This window comes from Hippichthys cyanospilos, chromosome 11, assembly GCF_059441005.1.
Source record: "Hippichthys cyanospilos isolate Australia breed blue-spotted pipefish chromosome 11, RoL_Hcya_1.0, whole genome shotgun sequence".
In the NCBI taxonomy this organism is placed as follows: domain Eukaryota; kingdom Metazoa; phylum Chordata; class Actinopteri; order Syngnathiformes; family Syngnathidae; genus Hippichthys; species Hippichthys cyanospilos.
In genome coordinates, this window is record NC_142379.1 from 1,750,033 (window position 1) to 1,773,422 (window position 23,390).

The 23,390-nt window shown below is 41.2% G+C and overlaps 2 protein-coding genes across 3 annotated transcripts in view; both read left to right on the forward strand.

The window, feature by feature from the left end:
• Nucleotides 1–439: 439 nt before the first annotated feature.
• On the forward strand, nt 440–17,513 carry LOC148415405 (SR-related and CTD-associated factor 4-like). Its single transcript, XM_088428238.1, has 18 exons — nt 440–671; nt 2,707–2,790; nt 2,894–2,938; nt 3,009–3,170; nt 3,252–3,369; nt 3,848–3,960; nt 4,032–4,172; nt 4,243–4,313; nt 4,443–4,512; nt 4,705–4,791; nt 4,866–4,945; nt 5,067–5,248; nt 6,126–6,226; nt 6,327–6,440; nt 6,523–6,679; nt 6,757–6,860; nt 16,446–16,596; nt 16,867–17,513. Exons 1-18 carry the CDS (start codon nt 642–644, stop codon nt 17,214–17,216), a joined length of 2,160 nt encoding a protein of 719 aa, XP_088284364.1. The 5' UTR covers nt 440–641; the 3' UTR covers nt 17,217–17,513.
• Nucleotides 17,514–18,286: 773 nt separating this feature from the next.
• LOC148415406 (rho guanine nucleotide exchange factor TIAM1-like) overlaps nt 18,287–23,390 on the forward strand; it is a 42,502-nt gene continuing 37,398 nt past the window's right edge. Inside the window, exon 1 of one of the 2 annotated variants that reach the window (XM_088427656.1) lies at nt 18,287–18,430. The gene's annotated coding sequence lies outside the window, so the exon portion shown is untranslated. Of the gene's footprint in view, nt 18,431–22,566; nt 22,645–23,390 lie in introns of those variants that run through there. The other variant, XM_088427657.1, reaches the window with a different exon arrangement.

The window sequence follows — 23,390 nt, forward strand, 5'->3', positions numbered from 1 at the left end:
GAACTTTTACTCTTTTTTTTTTTTTACGGACCAAGATAGTAAAAGAAGAATTTGTTTTTTTTTTTAATTCAGATGTCGAAATGTTACTTTCCTTAAACTTTATTCACTGCAGTTTACATAACGCGAATATGTAATTCAATTTGAGCAAACGTTTTGGAGTACAAAACGACCAATTTCTGGAGAGTTTTGTGCAAAACAGCCGGAAAAAAAGGTCAAATTGAGTCAGATATTGTTTTGACTTTTTTTGTGGCAAACCCAATATTGTATCATTTTTAAACACCAACTGTTTTATCGAAATACAGTAATTACGCTTCTTGTGTAAAGAGCGACTTTAATGACTGCAGTTTACCCTCCAGTCTCTTAAGGGCAATATTCGCTCAATAACGCTTGGAATAACTTCAAAGAAGAAGTAAGACGTAAATCTTACGTCAGACGCAAATCTTACGTCAGCCGCTTATCAGCGGGTATTTCGGGCGGAATCTGGCTAAAGCTAACATACACCGCGTTAACTATGTAATCCTCTGAGAAATCGACTTTCTGTTTCGCTTTGTTACACCGTAATTATCGGCGTCGTCACATATGCTGACGAATAGATTTAAAAAAGGATCATTCTAAAAAACGGGTTGGCGAACTAACGAAGAATGGAAGCGGTGAACGCGTTCAACATGGAGGTAAAGTTTGTGACGTCCAAAGTCCGACTACTAGCTAACGGCTATTGCTAATTCTGTTTCCGCGCTTCGATTAACACCTTACATCGATCGTGTGTTTGATTTAAAATGAACATTTTCTTCAGTGTCACATGTGTTCCTTTAAATCGTCGATTGATTGGAGTTGTTTTGCGGGTTTTCCGACAGCCCTCGAATGAAGGCCTATTGCGGTGTGAGCTAACTGCTAATGCTAATCGAAGTCGCTAGGTTATGTCGTACAGGCCACATCGTGGTTTTTATTTGGGAGATTGCATGCACGTATCCCGTTCGGAAGAACTCATAAGTGTTTGCTTTTTGCTGTGCAATTAACATTTGCTGTTTTGACTCCCCTGGTAAACAGCCAACGACAGTTATTCTGGAGGGGCTAACTGAATTTAGCTCGGGAAGCATTTGCATCGTATAATGGCCACTAAATTTACGACCTTTTAAGCTTTTAATTGCAATTTTCCCGTCTATTGCATTTTGAGGGAGTGACGCAAATTCCACATGTGTTTTCCTCAAGTCACGTGAGCGGTTTGAAATTCCCAAGTGCGTTTTCGAGATTATAGTAATGCACTGTTTATTGACACGTGCAACTTGCAGATCACGTGATCAGATATTTAAAGAACTGTGTTAACCTTAATTGTTTCATGGTCTGCAAATCACAAATTCCCACAGCTATCTAGAAATTAATAGCCTCAATAGTTCTTGTAACGTTTATGCAGCATTTTCTATAAACGATGCAAATTTTGGGGCCTCTGCAAGTGGCTCCGTATCAAACACCAAATAATCCTGAGCAGCAAAAGTACAAGTATATTTTTTACTTATCAGCAATACAGAAATCTACAAAATAAAAATCACAAATTGCATGCCTCCTCATAACAAACTGGGTCAATTTCTCCCAAACAGGTTGCTGCCAAATTTCTAGTGACTCACTAATCAAGCACTTTTTATGGTGACATGGATTATGTGAGTCTAGTTGACAAATAACAAAAGTATTATATATTTTTAAACATATTAAACTGGTTGAATTGGTTGAAATGAGTACTCCTGGGGGTCTGCTGACCCCACTTTGAGAACCACTGATCTAAGTGTTTCAAATATGTAGCGCTCTTTTATTGATTGTCATTTAGTGTCACCTGTGCTTGTTTATTTTGACGTGACAAATGTCACAATGGGATGTTGACGTGATATGAAATCTTATTTATACACTATGTAAATGTGAAATGTGTTCAAATGCAGTCTAAGTCACTGTTGCAGTTTTAGTGGTTTCTGTTATGGGGATGTTTTTGTTTTGTTTTTTTCTGAAGCGACCAGTGTGCAAAGTCCCCGGTAGTTATATAGACATATTTCTCCTCTCCAGAAAAATAGATCATTTTGAGACACTTAAAATGTTACAGGATTAATATAATTTTTTTATTCTTAAATGTAATTTATAGTTTGGGATTTGAATACTCAGTGGCCAATACTTGTACTAGAGTAGGCTGTCCACGTGAGTGTTGATACCTTGAAATAAGGTCAACTGTCAGACCCCCACTGACACTTGGTATTGCTACTCAACAACTGCCTAAACTGTTATCCGTTGTTTTGTTTTTTAACTCTTGAGTGCCTTTGTATACATTTCTCTATGTTGTTGTAAAGCATATCTTTGTTGTGGTAGTACACCAAAATATTTGTTCAATTTAGATATTTCAATTAATCAGCTCATTGGTTGGTTATCAGAATTTTATTTTGCCAAATATCAGAATTGTAATCGGCCTAAAATACAAAACAAAATAATAACAACAACAAAAATCAGTTTTGCTCCTGCCTCTAGCATTCCTCATGTAGTCAATAAATACATTTCCTCTGTTTTTATGGTTTTCTTGTCCTGGTTGTCTGACAGCTGATTCTAATTCCGTACTTGTAATGTTTATGTGTAAATACGTGAAATGGCGTGTTGTGTGCAGTCTGCTGTGATTTTGCTGGATTCGATTCCATTTATAGTGGTGCTTTTTTGTTTTTGTGTACAACTTTTCAGTTGTTCTCCATGATGGACATGAACCCTCCGATATCTCGAGCCAAAATGATGTCCATCACCAAGGCGGCCATCAAAGCTATCAAGGTATGTGGCGACGGCTCTTAGAAAGATAGAAATTTAGAAATATCTTTGTTGTATTATCCGCAATGACTAATGTCCGTTCTTGTCTTTCTCGTTTGTTTACTAGCTCTACAAACATGTGGTCCAGATTGTTGAAAAGTTCATCAAGAGGGTATGTTAGCCATTGTGTGCAAGATAGTGTGGCCGTCCCCATGGATTAAATCTTGTTTTCCTTTCATCAGTGCAAACCCGAGCTCAAAGTGGCCGGTTTGTACGTGGTGGACTCCATTGTTCGCCAGTCGCGTCATCAGTTCGGCGTGGACAGAGACCTCTTCGGGCCTCGCTTCTTGAAGAACTTCACAGATACTTTTCAGAATCTTTATACCTGCCCAGAGGATGATAAGGTATATTGTTTTTTTTAAGCTTTTGCCCTGGTAAAGTGAGACATACGATGTGTAAACTAATTTCTTGTCTGTTTCTGTCAGAACAAAATTGTCAGAGTGTTGAACGTGTGGCAGAAGAATGGCGTGTTTGACATGGATGTCATCCAACCTCTGATGGACATGGCGGAGAGTGCCCCATCACCTGCACCATCAATAGAAGGTAAGAAAAGATGTACTATACCACTATTGGTTTTTTGTCGTCAAATACCAGTGTGAGTATTTCAATCTTTGTCTATATTTGGACGTGAAAGAAAGGCAGTAAATGTCCTTCCAGGGCCAAATGGACATCTTTCTCTGTTTTGTTTTGAAAAACTGTCGAGCATTATTGACTCATGCCTACCTGCCAGTCTTTTCCTTTTCATAATGAGTCCAAGTCAGCAGAAAAAAAATAAAGAGCCACGTTGTCAACAACAGAGGCCATTTGGTCGCATTCTTGTGATGTTCCGTGCAAACGCTCAAAACGAATGCATACTAAATTGGAGGTATATATAATCGTTTTAAGCCTTGTAAATGACATATTACTTATTTCTTATTCAAATGAATGCTCTTCAAACTCGGTGTGGAAAAAAATGGTCTAAAAACAAACGAAAGTTTCAGAGGTGCACATCTCTACTATAAAGTTTGTTCTGTTCCCCCAGAGGCCCAGCCCCCTCCTACCACAGCTGACCCTGTGGTACCTCCACCCCAGACGTCCACTTCCGACGCTCTAGCTGCGGTGGCCCAGCTGTTCCAATCCCCGCATGGTCAGGAGGTAAGCGTTAGCCCTAGCGATCCTACGCTACCTGGAGATTGTCCACAAATTCCATGCGTCTGTTCCCGCAGCTCCAGAGGATGCTTCTCAGCTTGCAGGAGGCGGAAAGGAGCCACGCGGCCAACAATACAAACGGGCCTATTGTTCACCAGCTCAATGTGGCCCAACCCGAAATGCATCACGCGCACAAAGAAAGAAACACCCTGGCTGAGGTAGTTGCATACGGTCCCGACGTGTCCTGGTTGACGCTTGAGTTGCTAAAAGCAGGATTCATTTCCTCAGAAACTGCTGGACAGGTTTGAGTATGACGACGAGCCTGAAGACGTTCCGAAAAATGACAGAGCAGCCTCTTTGTGAGTTAACCTTTTGGATGAACTGACACGAAATGAGCCTTTGTTGATAATGACGCTTGTTAAAATGAAACATTGTGCATCCGTCAGTCGGACTGAATATCGATTGCTGTTTAATTTTGATGCCGATAGAGACGCGCCTGGACATATGGACCGCATGGAGACTGTTCACCCGCTTCCAATTGGACACAATTGCTTTGAGGTATGAACTCCTTTCAGGGAAACTAAACCCCGGGGCAGTAGTCAGTAGTCATGACGCACTTCACACTTCACTTACTAGATCGTCTGAATTAGTCTTGCAAAACTCAGGCAATTTTGACACAATTTCTGGCTGTTTGCTGCCTCTTGCTAATTCACCCGTGGTGACCCCCCCATCTTTTTCTACCTTTCTCAGTACGGCGGAGTGCCAACTAATGTGGAGCGCCTCGTCTTGCCCGATGAATGGCATTCCCAAAGTGATGACCAGAACTGCAAATCACTGGTACGCCCCGTGGATGCAAAGCAGAGGTAGCACTCGCTATCATTGTAATGTAACAATTTGTCGCCGTTCAACAGGTTTATTCGGGAGAGAATTCGTTGACACATCGAGAAGACCGATTCGGATCCCATGGCAGGAGGAGGAGGTCCGGTTCCAGGTAAGAGTGGTGGATTTTATCCAGCGACACACCCTAAATGGTTTGCATGTTGGTATGTAATGGGCCACGTTTTGATCATTCGGTGCAATTCCGTCATAATCTGTTTCAACCTTTGGCGTAGATCTCCAAGGAGAAGACGTTCCCGCTCGTCATCGCGCTCGAGAAGGTCAAGGCACCGAAGGTCCAGATCGAATTCGAGAGAGAGACCCTGGCGCTCCCGTTCGCAGGACAGAAACGAGTGGGAGCGGGACCGCGAGCGCCGCCAAAAGGGGCTCCCCGGCATCAAGAGCCAGACGCTCAGCGGTATGCGCTTGTGCCTTTGTGAATGTGGGATGCCATCTTGTAGTGGGAACTTCTCACATGAAAATATTTTGGATTAGGGGCGGACCATTTATGCAGAGAGAAAAAACAACTCATTATTATTTTGAATATGGAAGTCATGATTAAGAAAATGATTAATTGATTTAAATATGTACTATTCTCCATCAATCATCGTAGCCTCTTGTTTGTTCGTCCCTGCATATTGAACGCTATTCTTGAACATACTGTTATTCTCTACAAAATAACTTTAAAATTCTTCTCAAATTGTTATCCTTGTCCACTTATTAGTAAGCAAGTCAGTCACTCAATGGTAAAATTCATTTAAAGTTACAATTTATGTATTATTGTTTACTTCTACATAGAGATCCAAAAAAATGAATCCAGAACTGAACAGTTACATTCATCAATCATCTTTTTTTTTATTGAGATCATTTTGAGACTATTTATTTAGATTCTTGTTTATATATATATATATATATATATATATATATATATATATATAAACCTCGAGTAATCCTAAACCGTACATATATGAGACTCAATTCCTTTGTTTGTTTTTTTTTCCTTTTTGTTTTTTTTCCCTGTGTTTCCTTCAGTCACTGGGGGAAAAAAAATAGTTTCAGCCCTGCTCAAAACATGGAGCATGAACATAATATGTTCAGCATATGAGTATATTCCTATATTAGTGCTTCATTATGACCGCCTTTATTGTCTAATTACTGTTTTATTGCCTACTTATTTGCTCTTTTGTGTAGAATGTAAGTCGTTTTCGGGAAGTCAACAGAATAAGAATGATTTTTGTAGTGTTACTATGCAGGTGTACTGCAGCATTGTTTTTTGTTTTTGTTTTGTTTTTTAGTGTGCAGCACAACACTGTGGGTTGGTCAGCTGGACAAAAAGACCCAAGAGTCAGATGTGGTCTCCCTCCTGGAGGAGTTTGGCCAGATTGAGTCCGTCAACGTAAGCTCTCCATGCAAGATCATCGTTAACGGCACCTTTGAATATCGATATCGACCCTTCTTTTGAATTTTTTATTTTTATTTATTTATTTTTTTGTCAGATGATTCCCCCGAGGGGTTGCGCGTACATCGTAATGGTCCACAGACTCGACGCCTACACGGCCTTGAACAAACTCAGTCGCGGATCGTACAGGGTCAATCAAAAGCCCGTAAAGGTACAACCATGCCTTTTGGCCCTCAATTTGAAATGGTGTGCTTTTTAAACTGCATTTCTGACACCTTTGTGCTCCCCGCTAGATTGCCTGGGCCTTAAACAAAGGCATAAAAGCCGCACACAAAAAGTTCTGGGACGTGGAGCGAGGAGTCACCTACATCCCCTGGGCCAAAGTGAAAGTGGAGGAGCTGGACAGCTATCGTGCAGGCGGAATGCTGGACCCGGAAACCTTCAGCAACGGTAGATTAACAAGGTTTTTTTTTTTTTTTTTTTTTTTGCCAAATTGCAAGCGGTTTACATGGTCTGTCGTTTGTCAGAGTGGGAAAGCGCCCTGCAAAGTAACAAGCTGCTGGTGGGGACGGCTCCGAACGGCGTCTTGGAAAGAGCTCCAGAAGGCTGCACCTTCGAGGCTCAGATTCAGGTAACACTAATTGCAGTCTTTTAACACTTGTCTTTTTATTATTGCTGTTTTTTTTGTGTTTATTGCTTAATGGCCTCCTTTCATAAGCTCATGTTGGGGAAAATAAAATGTAGTTTCTCATGTAGTGGAGCGTATGTGGATCAACCTCATTCTTTTGCACTCAAGTCACATCAAGCGACAAAACATTGAACTTGGTGCTGTCGAATGTTTTAAGTGCCGAAAACACGGCGCTCTTATATCCAGTCAGGTGGTCACACGAATGCCAAACGGAATTGTTCACATGCAAATCCTACTTTGGTGAAAAACCGTATGGCGCCCATATCCTAAGTGGAGTTTCTTCTCATTTCACACGTGCATCAATCTCAGCGTGTGGTGCCTCTTAAGACATCCTCATTTCACCAAAAAAGATCTGAGCTTCCTCCACTCAGCTATGTACACATTGTATTACGTAGCTCTTCTGTGTTTTGAATAGCGAAAGATCAATTATTTGCCGGGATGATTATCATTATGCCCAATATCGGTATTAGCGTTTCTAAACATTTGGATATTTGCAGTTGACTTTGGGAACACCCTGCATCACAAATGAAATAATCTTTTTAAAGTATTCTAGGAAACTATGGGGAACTGTCTTCTTAAGTTTGCATTCAACTTTTTAAGATATGATTATGGGAGCTCCACAAACTTCTTAGAATTTTACAACAGATGTGTATTGTCAACTATAAGGTTGTTCAAAAGCCATGCTTAAAGACAGTTGTTGTTTTTTTTTCTGCAATATTTCTTTTTAGCGTCTGCATTAGCATCAATATCTGGCTTTGTTGTGCTACTACTCAGGGCAGGTAAAATCGCTTAAAATTTGTATCTACAGCTCAGCAGTTAGCGCTTCCGTATGTTATGTGATAAACTGACTTTGTGCGCTTTCAACTTGGGCCACTTAACTGTACGCCTTGAAAACGAGTTGTACGTACAACCACGTATTTTGATCTGGGCATTTTCCTTCCACTTGATATGTTTCATTATATTTATGCAAGCATACATTCTTCACAAACATTTGGACTTTTTACGCAATGTGTGCTCTGTACAAAATATGGATTATGAACAAATGGAAAAAAATATCAAAAAGACCATTGAGTTCATGCATATTTAGGGAATGTTTTAAAATGGTATATATATAATATATATATATATATATATACAGACTCTAAACATGTTGCTGTTCAATTACACGTCTTTAATCTTCATATGTTGTCAGTAACAACATTGTCAGTCAACAAAGTTAAAGGTTCATTCAAACCCGCCCCCTACAAACTTGCCAGCTGGGCGAGGGGCGTGGCACTAATGTCCGCCAAAACACCCATGATTTTACTAGCACTTGAGAATACATTTTCCTCCGTATGGCCCCTGAGCTAAAATGAGTTTGACAGCCCTGACTTAGTGCCTCAGTGCCTCAGTCATGGGCGCCAAGACTTCTGACAACAAGTTTAGGGAAGTTATGTAACCACTTACATTTCTTTTTTGTGAAGTATTAAAAGCCGCAGACTTTGATGTAATTTTAAAGATGCCGGCGATCGTGCACAGCAATAACTGTGTAGCTACTTTCATTTTTGCCAAGCGGTACATTGCAATAATTTGTCGTGAATCATTTCGAGCTACCGTGTCAGTTTAGCTAGCAGTTAAGCGTATGTTATTCATGAACATTATTGCCGCCATGCCTATGAGAGCAGACAGGAGTGGATTGCGGCACAGTTTTAAAAAAAAATGTATTTGCCTCAGTCAAGATGCTGATGCATTCCGGTTTCTAGCAAGTTTTTCAGTCAAAAGTATCACTGTTTGCGTGCAAAATACTTTATTTTGGAAGTGTGGAGAAAAGGTAAGGCGGCGGAATGTTGTTAAAGTTGCGCTTGCGTTGAGTTGTTCGCTTCCATTATTTATTATCCGCCACTCGTGTTTTTACTCACAAGTCTGCAAAGAATTGCCGAGCAAACGCTCGATTTTACTAAAGCTTCCTAAGTTGTGTCACCCGAACTGAGTTATAACTAGCAGGACCTCATCAAAATTCGCATCTACGAACAGTTGGGCTGTTTCCCCCCCAATAATCGCTTTGGAGTTACTTTGGAATTTATTTTTCATCATTAGGATTCTTTTATTCTGCTAAGAAAACATGCAGGTTTTTGCAATGTTGAAGCTGGAGAGCCCCGAGAGGACATGAAAACGCCACTCAGGGAGGCCGGAGCCGAGATTTGAAACGGACTTGACCGTTAGGAACACGTGCTGACCAGTCGGCCGCTCCAAGAAGTTGTTTTTTGTTTTTTTTTGTTTTTTGGAAATGTCTTTCCCACGGATACTTGCAGAAAACTTTCTGCGCGGTGGCCAGAGTAAGACAAACGGTGGTTGAGTATGCATGCCTCATTCTCTATCATACCATCCTCAGAATCTTCCCCACGGTGTGGTGAATATGCCCCCACGTAGCTCCGCCCCTCATTGTTTTACTGGGATAACAAAATACCCAATTTTAAAGCCATCAAAGAAAACAAATGCAATCGACGGCACTTGAGCAAGGCCCAGCATGTGAGGGAAAAAAAAAAATCAAAACTTGCAGTCCGTTTCAGCCATAGCCGACCTTTGAACGAGAAAAGGCGCAGGTCGGACATCGCAATTGTCTCCATGTCACAAGAAGTGTCTGCTCAAACAGTTTGATGTGCAGCAGATGGACAGAGGAGGCACACATTTGTAAGTACAAGGCCGACTTCGCTCTCCTGTTTTGTTGTCCACGCTCCGAGATGTCTTGTCACTCTCCTATCAAGTAGTTGAGACAGTGAAAGGACTTTGTGGCTGTTTGGATAGCGCCCGGGGCAAAACCAAATGGCAATTTTGCCAACGGTTTTAGGACTGCTCGGCCGAGCATCCGAAACGTCTTCAAACCGCGTGGGGGAAAAAAATCTGCTCGTACTCTGTCGATGAAGCATAAAATCCTGAACAAACCCGTAAAAGCCGTTAGGCCAACGCTGTTTCAACGACATTCAAGATGGACGTGATGCCTGCCCGTCGGGAACTTGTCACCATTTTGAAACTGTTCCCGTTCTGTATCGCTTCCAATGATGCGTGTTTGGATTGAAAATCATAAGTTTAGCAAGCAGCGATGAAGAAGCCGCTCCTCGCGTATATGGTCCAGGATTCTCAGCCGTGTCAGTTGAAGGTGTTTTCGTCGAGACGTTTTGCAGAATGCTTGTAAAAATCAAATGTTAGACAGTTCCTGTTACTCAGTGAGTTTCGGGATGTCTGTTGGGGGTTCGCACGTGCAACGTTTGGTTACCCGTTTTAAAATTTAGGACCCCCACGATGGCAATTCATTTGGACGAAGAGCGATTAGGTCCGCGAGCTGTAATGGACGCATACGTTCCAAAACTGAAACCGTTTTCCTTTCAGCCAAGAAAATCAACTGAAATTTCGCAATCATCACTAGGATGGTGGGTGCGCAAACTATGGTGAGCGCGCCTTTTGCGGTCCAACTTTCCTTTTTTTATTACCGTCCGATGGCACATACTAACCGAACGATTGACACCTGCTGTGCGTTTAACGTGTGAGTGAGAGGGTTGCGACACAAGGTGGAGGTGCAATGCCACTCCCATCTACGAAATTGGACATTTTTGAAATTTACAGTGGAGTAGCATCAAATACAACAAAAAAACAGTGCATGAGCTAAATGAAGTTTCCGATGAATCTAACAAACTGCCAACTTATATTTCGAGATGTCAATCAGCTTTAAAAAACAAAACAAAAAACGTGACCGGCTGTTGAGAATCTCTGACGTAATGATGGTAGGGTAGCAAAAAAAAAAAAAAAATGAGTGCGTGGCTTGGTTTCAGCATGTGAAGGAAGAAGTGTCTTGAATTTCCTCATGGAAGAAACAGGGAGGGAAAAGTTCAAAGATGTCAGATTTTCATCAATCACATTGGAAGAACGTCAGATTGGTGAGTGTCTACCCCCGCCCCCCCAAAAAGAAAAACAAACTAAAGCCATTAAAATGGGGGGAAGGGTGGTTTAAAATTTGTATTTTCTAAATTGACTCTAAAAGCGGGAGGCGAGTTTGTTGTGCAGCTGCCTGCTTGAGCAAAAGTACAAAGGAAAAAGTATTGAAGGCGCGCGCGGCGCGGGGATGTCAATGAAAGAAGGGGACGCCCGGTCCGGTCCTGCTCGGCCCGCCCCGTCCTGCTCGGCCCGCGGGATTAACCTGGACCTGCCGCTGACGGGATGAGACAAAATCTGGTAAGAGCCCGGCCCTTGTCTTACACGCCGTACAAGCCCATTCAGTTTGGGGGGGGGGGGGGGGCTCTGTCATTGTCTAATTTCACGTGCATCGTCCAAGTCCCTTTCTGGATCCTTTCATTATGCTCAATGTCACACTGACCTGTTTTAGTGGATTTATCTCGAGAAGCATTGCATAAAAACTAGTCTGGCCTCAATTTTAAATAAGGTGTTTTAATGTTGTTTTTTTTTATTTAGCATCCAATATATATGGCAACCACTGTTAGCTGTCAAACAAAAGTTGAAGGATATTCTGTCAAAGTTGCTAATTTTTAGAATCAATCTAAGTGGAGGGTTAAAAAGTCATTGCGTTTTGCACAAATTTGAGCAAAATGAAGTAATTGAGCAGTCCCGTGGCCAGGATGAGCCAACACCTCAGCCAAACTAATGAATTCACAGGTGTCAAACTCCAGTCCTGGAGGGCCGGTGTCCCTCTCCAACACACCTGGATCACATGTTGAGCTCATCGGCACGCTAAGTCCGAATGGTTTCAATCAGGTGGGTTTGAGAGAGTAATGTCAAAAATATGCAGAATACCGGCCTGCGAGGACTGGAGTGTGACACCCATGAATTCAACTTTGATGTAAAACGCGTCCATTATAAGACTTGCTAACTTTTATGTACTTTTAAATGTCTTTTTTTTTTTTTACAAATGTTGAAATGCAAAACAAATGTTCCCCTTTATGCTGTTAAATCTAAATACCCAGTTCATATAAATAATTCGTGGTAGGTAGCAAAGAGTCTAAGAATACTTCATGCATTTAAAAGTGGAATAAAAATCACCAGTGTGAAAATTTTGGGGTTTCCAGCCCCACCCCCCACCCACTTTTAATTCCACTTTTATGGAAAACATTCATTATGATTAGGATTTAACGTTAAGACTGCTGACTTGCATGTAACATTAACATTTAATTGCAAACTTAATTTGAAATGTGGAAAAAAAAACTTTAACCTTAATGCTGTTTGAATTGAAATATGCAGTTAATATAAATGACTGGCGGTAGGTCTTAGAGTGGAAGAAAATTTCAGTATTCCAAAAACTTTTCCTTCAGTATGGGTGACCATGACATCTAGCAACGCCATTGGCTCATTAGAACAATTAATTTGGCTTTTGTGGAAAGAGCATTCGTTAGGAGCAGGCTTTAACAGTCATGTAATGCTAAATGATAGTTTATTAATCACATAATCGAATAAAATATTCCTCCGAAACATTCATGCAATTGAACATTACGAACTTATTGTTGGATTTGTGCTGGTTTTAACACTGACGTCCGGAATTTTACTGAGCAGAAAACATGTTAGAAGAATTTGTTGGATTTTGCATTTTGTGGCTTGTTAGACCGGCCATGTAGTTGAAATGTTAGGGGGGAGAGGGTTGGGGGTGGGGGGGCGCGACACATGCCTGCATGTTTTATTCATCCAACGTGAATTCCGCTGTTGTGAGGGGTGCGTACGGAAAGTCCTCCTTGCAATGAAAGAGGAGCTCAGATGAAACCTCATTGCCCCATATATATATATATATATATATATATATATATATATATATACACACACACACATCTATGCAATTGTAGTGACAGTACAAAGTTTCTCATTGTTGGGAGGCTAAGGACAAAAGGACTTTTTTTTTCTAACTCTCCTTCAAGATGTTACCGTAGGAAATGAAAAAGATGTCTTTTTTTCAAACCAAAAGCTAAACGGTCCTGCTACTCCTGTTTTTTTCCCCTCTGGGAAAAAAAAGCTTTCATTGTTTACAAGAACAAACCTGAGTAAAAAGTAGGTTTTTTCAAGAATAGTCATTTTTTTCCCTTGATGATCATAAGATTTTTTTTCCCCAGTCCAATTTGCTAAAAAGTAGAACTATATTCTTGAGTTTAAGACACTCCTAATGGTGGGATGTCAGATCGTGTTTTGAATTCTGTTTTTATTAGAGAATTGTTTGGATTTTTGCATGCCCAAAATATGGTCCCATTTTATATAAAAGTATTAGTTATTAAATTCCAAAACATGAGTTGACCCTGTTGGATGTGTAGCCGTTGCTTCTAGCACAATTTCACCAATTTAGTATGAAAGCAGGTGTTTTTATCATGGACCACATCGTACTTCCTGTTTCTATCAGAAGGCCGTTGTGACTGTGAAGTCAAATAAGATTGAAGTCTGATCATCACGCATTTTCAACTCTGATGCAGCTTAAAAAAAAAAAAAAACTGTCGAGAAGGGGTATCGCTAACTAGACAATTTGCAAATGTAATACTTTAGCCAGAAAGTTGAGCACATAAAATGAGGCGGCGGGCCGGATCCGGCCCCCGGGCCTTGAGTTTGACACCGGCGCATTAAAGGGAGCACGGAGTCCATTTTAGTTCTCAATTAGTGTGAACAACGTTTCCGATCAGGGTTTTGTTTTATTCCCCGCGGCGCGAAAAGGACATCTCGTGCCAACCGATCCATCGCAAGCTCGTTTCTTTCGGAGTTTGGTCATGTGACCCTGGTGGCAAGATGTGCCACGATTGGATTTCGCTGCTTAATTCATATCCCGCAAACGCTAAATGAATCCCAATTTTCCAAATTGAGCACTGTCTAAAATTGCCCCCCGGAAGCTTCCGGCCATCTTTTTTTTTTTTTTTTCTTCTTCCCCTCCCCCGATGGCACTTACCCCTCACCGTGGTGGCGGGCGAGCCGACGGTCCATCCCAAGTGGCGGAGTACACCCCGGACAGGTCGCCGGCCAATCGCGGGTCCCATTCAGACAGACAAGGCGCATGAACTTGTTTTAACGCTTGTGGACATTTTTGGAGTCTTCAAGAAGCCTCGCAAAGAACGGTGAGAGCATCTGAATTCCACGCAACCTAGAACTGGGTCCAAGTTTTTGCTCCCCTGAAAACAGGATGAGCCTACTTGAGAGGTTTTTTTTTGGGTTACGTTATGTGAGTAATCAACAATTTTTCTGTCGTTGCTTTTGTGTGGCCCAAAGATTTCAAACCGACCTTTTCTGGTACGTGAGATTCTTAGAGGGTTTTTGTAGCTATCAGCAAATCCGTGCGATGTAATGCGTGACAGGAAGAATGCTTATTTTCAAACTGAAAGCAAAGCAATTGGAACATGAAGCGACATTGGATGCCTTATTTTAAATTTTATACAAATGTACATTGTTAGTAGTAAATCAATTTTCTGGCAGTAAAACAATCATGGTTTCATCATTTTTGGGGGAGTTGCTGAATGCAATGATGCAAAAAAAAAACAAAGATGGTTCTCAAATGGGGACACTTCAAGAAAGACATGAGATCTAAACAATACTTGCAAGTATTGGCAAATGTTAAGTGACAGGAACAGCACGTTTTTCTTTTCAAATTGCCAGCAAATTAATTGAAAGATGAAACAACGTGTACAATACAATGCAAAACATTGTATGGCATACTTTAAGTTTTATATGGACGCACGTTGTCAGTGATCAATTTTGAGGCGTTGATGCATGGTTTCGCAAAAAAAAAAAAAAACTAAACAAATATGGTTCTCAAATGGAAACACTTCGGGAAGGACATGAGAGTTCAACAAGGTTCTTGCGAGTATCTGCAAATAGAATTGAATGTTTTAATACCATGAGAGGAGCAGTACAGTTGTCTTTTCAAATTGAGAGAAAATTAATCTGAACATGAATCGGAGCTAAATTTTGTGATTTTTTTTTTTTTTTTCCAAACAGTAAGTATGCTATTATTTCGTCAAATATCACACAGATCGTCACTACCAACGTAATTTTTAGAAATGAAAAATGATGTTACTCGCGATATCCTCTGTACAAAATGTGCCATGGAACACCACTGAAACATGTAGGTAGACAAGTTTAATCATTCAATTATTTACATTTATCGTTTATAATCGATTCATTTTTGCTCTATAATAAAAGTAATGAGGCAATAAGTTGCTTCAGTTCCAACTAATTTGCTCTTAATTCAAAAAGAAAAATGACTAATACCAATTTGCTGATACTCCAACTTCCATTTGAGGACCCCTTTTTGAGAGCATATTTTTTTAAAATTTGAAATTTCATGCAGCAGTCCACCTTAATTGCAGACTTTTTTTATGGATAGCCACTCTTTGAACTGCCCTGTTTGCCCTTGAAATGTATGTTCCAATTCATTTGCCCTTAATTTGAAAGGACACGTGTTTCGTTCCTGCCGCCACAAAAATGGTTATTTTTAAAAAATTGTATGTTAAAATTTCCCGTGCCGCCGCCAGAGTGAATCTCAGGCCTATTTGAGAAATTGTTGGCCAACAAATGGCAGCAAAGGACTACTTTTAGCTTGAGTGAAATTGCTCCATTCACTTGAAATTGCGTTGACGCATCATAAAGCTGCGATCAGATGGCGCTGGCTGTTGCTTGAGTGCAACAACGGTGAATAGGTGAGTAACCCCCCCCCCCCCCCCCCCCCCCCCCCCCCAAATCGGGTTGGGGGGTAATGAAATGTTTTTATGTATGTTGTCAGGGTAACAGAGATGGATCTTTCATCTCAAGGCGTTTTACCAACCATTATAAATATAAAAATGAGTGCACTTAATGCCACCCCCATTTTATTTTTTTTTGGGGGGGTGTCTAATTTTCATATTTTTGAGTATTTTATTTTCATATTTTTATTTCATGTGACTTCCCAAATGTCATAAATTTTGGTACTGTGCGGGTTGTCACTCGAACAGATTGTCGATAGAAGTTTTATTATTTTTATTTCAAATGTTTATTACAAATGTCAAGGATATTTTTTTTATTATGTATTTTGGGGTTTGAAACGCTTCCACCTCAGGTTCTTGGAACTTTTACTTCTTGGTACTAGAAGTTGAAATCTGGTTCTCAAAGGCGAGTATGTAAGATTCTGGCAGGCATGATCAAAGCTTGTCATCTTATGTCAGGGACAGTGTGTATCTTTTCAAATTAAGAGCAAAGCAACTGGAACAGTGAATTATGGAAAGAAAAATGTCACAGCAGTCAACGGATGATGGTCCACTGTGATGAAAAGCATAGAACCAGAAATGTGCTTTTTTTTTTTTTTCTTTAAATGAGAAAAGTCGTCCCGAAGGCTGAATATCAGGTTGAGTTTTTGGTACTTGCAGTCCATGGAATGCAAAGCATCCGCTTGGTGAAATTCTTGTCTGGAAAGCACGCCCTGAAGCTTACTAGCCCAGAAATACATTCAGACAATACCTGTGGTTCCCGTGGTCCAAACACAACCCATTTTCGATTCCAGAATAGTTCCCGAGCATTGTCTCCAGATTGTTTGTGTTGTGTGTCTCGCAGGTGCCCGCCGTCCAACGGGTGGCGCCCATGGGAAGCCCGCCGCCGTTCCCGCCTCCGGCCATGTTGTCTCCGCCGTCTCTGGCGCCCGTCCCCCACGGCATGATGATGATGATCCCGCCGGCGGAGTCCACGCCCGAAGCCGCTGCGACAGGTAGGACAAGTTGCGCAGACTGTCCTTGTCCAAACTGTGGCACGGGGACCAAAACATCCACAGTATTTTCATTTTTTTTTCCTTAAAAGTATATATAATATATATATATATATGCAAAGTCAATCCAATGAAAGGGGCCCGTAAATGGCCCTCAAGCCACAGTTTGGACACCCCTTTTGGAGCCTCTCCTGTGGGCTCCCCAAAAACACCCCACGCGCTCTTTTGCTGATATTTTTATTGTTTTTTTTGTTTTTGTTTTTTTTCGCACAGCCATGACGTCTCCAAGCGTGTCGCCGCGCAAAGCAGAAGGCGACACGCCCTCGGAGCGCCACCCGGGCTCGCCCGCGGTCCACGCGCATAGCCCTCCGGCGGGACTCCCCCCGATGCGGCCCCATCACCCGCCGCCCTATCTCCCGCCCCCCATGATGGCCGCCGGACCCGCCTTCGCTCCGGAACGCTTCCGCATGGCCTTGCCCTTCCGCCCGCGGAGCCCCGCGCTCCAACGGACCCCTTTCATGCAGCACGAGGGCACCGTGGCGCCGGGCCGGCCGGGGCCGCCTTTCAGGGGGCGTCCGGGCTTTGGGGGCCCGCCCCCTCACCTCCCCAGAGGGGGCTGGTGATAAACTTTAAAAAAAAAAAAATCCATCATTCCTGTAAATACTGTTCACGCTTGCCACACATTTTGTATAGATGAAGAAAAAGCAATCTAGCTTCATTGTTGCGCTACCAAAAAAAAAAAAACTTTATTGACAATGCTTACGTCTAGAAGGAGCCAAAAGTGTTTTGTTTTGTTACTACTTTGTCTCCACACGTCGTTTTGTTGATGTGGCGCCCTCCAGTGGCAGAAGGACTTCATGGTGGATCATCACATCATCTTCATTAAAAACAAAGAAAATACTGAAGATACACCTACTGCTTTTTTTTTTTTTTAATTGTCCTCTATTAAATGATTTAGCCAACAGCGTCCCTTGACTCAAGTAATGTGAAAAAATGTGAAGTAAGCTACTATTTCATCTTACTATAGAGAAGATGCTTGCTTGGGAAAGTATTTATTTTTTTTTTGTAAATATATAGTCATGCTCAAAAAGGAAATATATACAGTATGTTTTAATCCGTTTGAATATATTTACTGTAGATGTCGCGGTTAAACAAGTTTTATTTCTAAAAGGGGAAACTCATAGACTCAACGCAGACCCTAATTTACGAAAATAATCAATTACTTAAGATATAAATAATACATGTATACATAAATATGGCTTTGGGATTGAATGAGTTTATTACATTTAATATGGGTAACAAAAACAACGGTAAATCAATTTATTTTAAATTCATTTCGGATAAGTGTATTTACACATTTAGAACGTATACATTTTCCATACAGATCAATTCAACATTTAAGGCGAATATTAATATTGCTTTTAATCTCGTGCCTCGTTTTAAATGAAAATATTCCTTGTTTAGAAATAATAATCCAAAGTGGAATAATGTTTCGTGGGTTTCTGAAACGACGGGGTGCCGAATGTTCTTGAGCCCCGATCAACAAATGGTCGCCCCGCCCCTTCCCTTCCCCTTTCCAATCAGAAAATCAATAAGGATCGAGCGGCCGTCCGCCGATTGGCTGCGGGCTTGGCGTGACGTCGACTCGCGCGCATCTCCGCAAGGCGGAAGGGGGGAGGCACCCCCACTGCCCTCGTCTCCTTGCGCCTCCTCCCGACCGCCGCGCGCGTGTGCGCGTGCGTGTACAAACAACACGCGTGGCCGTGAAGACCGGGACGGCGGCTTCGACGTCACGTCGCGATGGACGCCGGCGCGCCGAGACGCGCCCGACTGGGAGGTACGTGCACGGACACCCCCGGAAGTGCGATGTAAGGAGAAAAAAATCCTCCCCCCCCCCCAAAAAAAAATCCCTGTGGTGCGCGTGCACGTCGCGAGTTGACGGACAAGGTCGAGCCGCAGTGCAAATGTGGCGTGCATTTTCCATTGCAAAGCTGTGACGTCAAAGGTGGCGTTTAGGAGGGGAGGGGGCTTCATTTGGGGGGTCCGCGTGCTCTGCCTGTGTCAAATTGTTGCATTTTTGCACAGTCATGTGGCTAACAAGCCCCCACGATGCTTTGATGACGATGATGATGGTGCTCTTCATCTTCCTCTGTGGGTCACCTGAGGAAAGCCTTGTTTTCCTGTGCAAGTGGAAAAAAAAAAGTTCGCCCGCCGGCCCGTGTGGTTGCGCAACCTTTTTGCAGTCATGTACCCCGCGTAAACCATTTTTGATTGAAAAAAGAAATCAACTTTGGAACTACATTTGATAGCCTCTAGGCCAGTGGTGTCCAAACTATGGCCCGGGGGCCATTTGCGGTCCCACATCCACAGCTATAGGCTAAAAGTATCATTTGACGTTAGTTAAAAAAAAAATCATAAAACGGTTTAATTGTTGTCAGTGTTAACTCATTCAATGCCAAAGACATATTTTTATGTTTTTTTTAAAGAATTCAAACATCCGCGTATGTTTTAAAAGGAATTTCATTTTTTTGAAATAAAGGATTGTTTGAAAATGGCTGATACTAATCAAGCAATTAATTAATTACTTTAATAATTGATTAGTTTTTTTTTTTTTTTGCCTGAAGTAATCTATTACTTCTGGGCTTTCGAACCTAAAGTAATTATTACTGTAGTACTTAAAACCTAAACCCCAATCAATCATTCGTTGCCAAAATAGTTGATTACTTTAGTTCCTAATTATCCAAAGTAATGGATTACTAACTACTGGCCGTTTTCAAACACAAATTAGCAAAATCCTTGGGAATTGGAAAACATAAACACCTGGAAAATATTGTCTTCACCCCCCCCCCAAAAAAAAAAATAAAAACAAAAAAAACGTTTAGACCCAAAATATAAGTACCTGAAATTGATTGTCGACACTCTTGAGAAAAAAAAACAAAACAAACTTTGTTTACCGGGAAATTGCCCCCTGGTGGCCAGTAAAACAAACTGCAGAAAAACCACCACACTTGACAATAAGCCGCAGGGTTCAAAGCATGAGAAAAAAGTTGGGACTTATAGTTGGACATTTACGGTAGTGTCAAGTCATGTGAAGTTAGCATTGTTGTAAAAGTGAATTGCAAATGAATGAGCAGCTAGCTATGCGCGAGTGGGCCTCCAAGTCAACAACACACTCGCACTGTTGTGTCACAATTACACACAGAACATTCCAGACAACACTCTGCATCTTTGTGACGGGGGGAGGGGGGGAAAGTCGACATCGCCTACTCCTTTTCCAAACGTTTGACTGAAGCAATCTACTAGCATAAACGCCATGTGACTATTTTCCGTGTTTGCTAATTCTCTGATTTCAAAAAACAATTTGTGGGACAAAATGAATAAAAGAGTAAATAGCCGGAATTTCTTGACCACTGTATGTTGGAGAACAAGCAAATTTGAAATAGTTTCCGAAAATTTGCGGAGTCCATGCTATTAGCATAAACGTCTTCTTGAATGCTAACTCTATGATTAAAATATCTCGTTTGGATTGTTAAGTTAATGGAATTTCATTACTACTTTAAATGTTTGATAACAGTCAAGTTGTTTCCAAACATTTGAGTGATACATGCTACTAGCATAAATTTCTTGTAGCTATATTTCATGTTGGCTATATTAACGATTAAATCATCTTACCGGGATTTGCAAGAGTTATCGACTGGAATTTCTTGACCACTTTATATGTTCCAGAACAGGCGAATTTGAAATTGTTTCAGAAAATAAATGTAGTAAATGCTATTAGCATAAATGTTTTCATGTTTGCTAACTCTATGATTAAAATACCTGGCTGGGATTATCTAGCGTTAACGGCTGGATTTCTTGAACACTTTATATGATCGAGAACAGTCAGATTAGAAGTTGTTTTTAAACATTTGAGTGGTACGTGCTATTAGCGCTAAATGTCACGTGGCTATATTTCATGTTCGCTAACTCAGTCATTAAAACTTCTCACTCGAATTTTCAAGAGTTAACGGCTGGATTTTTTTTTTGTTTGGGTGCAGTTGATTCATGTTTGAGCGGTACATGCTATTAGCATAAAAATCACATGGCTATATTTGATGATTGCTAACTGTTTCGCTAGGCATTTTCAAATGCTCCTAGCTGGAATTTCTTGAAATGGAATTGTAAGACGTTTCCAAAGCTTTCCAAATGTTCTTGTGTCGGCGGTCACGTCCGCTGGACTGCAAGCGTCTGCGCTACTAGCATCTTTTTAACAAGCGGAACGGCGCTCCACCTTTTGGCGTGCAGGTTGCGCGTTTTCCCGTGAATCCTCAATGACTTTTGCGTCTTTGATGTGGACTCTTGAGAGGCTTCCCGCCGTCGGGACGGCGGGCTAATGATGCGCCTTCCCCACGCCGCACGTTTTTATGCTATTACACGTCGGCTCGGCGCCGTTGTGAAGCCCTTCAAGAAATGTGTGTTTCGTGTGTTTATTGTTGCATCAAACAGGCGGCCATCGCGGACGGGGAAAATAAAAATCGGGCTTTGAACCTGGCAGAATTTTCGCCCTATGAAAAATATGTTGGCTTTTGATCGAACGTTGATATTATGTTTGTTCGAAATGCTAAAGATCCGAAAATAAGAAAACATGCTAGGATACTTTAGTCATTACGTGTAGGTAGATAGATATAGCTATTTGGGTAAAAAACAACAACAACAAAAAAAAAACGAAATTCAGTCAAAAAAAGATGCTAACGTGATTGGATTATTCATTCAGCCCAAAAATTTGGGTCACAATGGGTTAGCTAGTTTTTTCGTCATTTAATTTGATCCGACTTTTTCAGCCAAAAAAGTAATTGGGTTCAATTCTGATTGCGTTTACTAGTGGAGACTGCAAGTTCAAATTCAAAATCGATACTTTGAAAGCACCACCTTCTTCTGTCTGTCTTTGTTTACTTGGAGATTGCCCTCTAGTGGCTCAGAAAAAAACTGCAGATAAGCCGCACTGGACTATGAGGCGCAGGGTTCAAAGCATGAGAAAAAAGTAACATTTACAGTCAATAACTTTTCATCTGGAATTACACTTGAATAATTTTATATATCTATATATCTATATCTATATATCTATATATACATTCAATTGCAATTCATGGTGATTATTGTGTTCACTTCTTCTTTTTTTGTCCAGTCAGCAGGCAGGTGACGCTGAATGGGCGCATTGACATTTTGTTAATTGGGAGCGCAGGCGCTGTGAGACGCCCCACACTTTCCATATTTGGGCAAAGGCACTTTTTTTTCTTTCATAACCAAACACAGAGGGAAGAAAAAAATATGTATTTGTTTATTTATTTATTCTTCAAACAAAGAAAACAAACTTAAAAAAGGGGAACAAAAGCAATGACAAATTGATTTTCGTGAATGAACATAACTTTTTTTGCTGCTTTACCTTACTACGTTATTATTATGAAAAATATTATTCCTCCTTCCAAGTTAGACCATATATGGACAAAAAAATATGACAAAAACAAAAAGAAATGCGATTTATTTTTTTATTATATTTTCGTCCTTCCAAGACAGACCGGACAAAAAAAAATGTGATTTTTTTATTTTTTTTTTTTAAATGTACTTACTTTGTTTGCCAGCTCGCGAGCGGCTTACGGGGCGAGTTTGTCCAGCTGCCTCCGAGATTGGATGCTAATCACCGGGCCTTCATCCTTTGTGTATTCTGCCGTCTCCAAGCCTCTTTTCAACTGAAATTTTGAGAGGCTGTTTAGTGTAAACATGATGTGTCTCTTTTTTTTCTTGGGGGGGGGGGGGGGGTAGTGTAGTGGCGAAGGGGCAATTAGAGAGCAGACGAAGCAGGCGAACGCGCATTCCTACCGCCTGCGGCTTTCGACTGGGGGGGGGGGGGGGGCAAGGGGGGGTGGAGGGGGAGGAGTCCTCCCTCCCCCGCCCCCCCCCCTCTCCCTGCCTCACTTGTCCAAGTCATCCCGGCGCATGAGGGTCAGTCAGTACGAGGCGGACTTGAGGAGGCGCTTGAAAGGCACGCGATCGGATTTTGGGAGCGAGCACGCAGTAAGTTGATGCAGCTCGTGTCTGCCAGAACTTTTGGACTATATTGTGGGGGGGGGGGGGGGGGGGGGGGTCTTCCCCAGTGTGATTCCGAGCGATGTAACTTCATTTGCAGCCTTTATGTCATGCATATATATATATATATATATATATATATATATATATATATATATATATATATGTGCAGTTATATGTTTGTTTGGGTTTTTTTGAGGGGAGGGCGGGTGAGCCTATATACAATCAATCATATCAACAAAAAATAAAGTTCAGTATCGACATTTTATCCAAGATCCAAAAACATTCATTGTATTTGCAAGCAGTCTATTCCAGACTCCACTCCTGATTTTCTCTTAAAAAAAAGTCATATTTTCTCATATTAAAAAAAAAAAAATCTGCTTTCTATATGAAAATAGTTCCATATGAAAGGACTGTCTTGTTCCGATATTGATATCAGACATCGGGTTAGGGCTGTGCCGAGCCCTCCCTAGGATCGAGAAAAACTTTCGTGCCCCCCCCACGTGCAGACTATATATATAAAATCATTTAATATAAAAATTGTATACGTATACCTAATCCTTTTTAACATTAACAAAAGAAAAAAAGCCATATAAATCAACTTTCAACAACTGTTCATTATTTTTTACAGCGTTTATACGGGTTATATCTTATAGTCTACAACTGAAAGAAATAACCGAGTGCATCAAAGCGCCTAAACTAAAGATGAAAATTCTTATTTTATTGCAGTTACA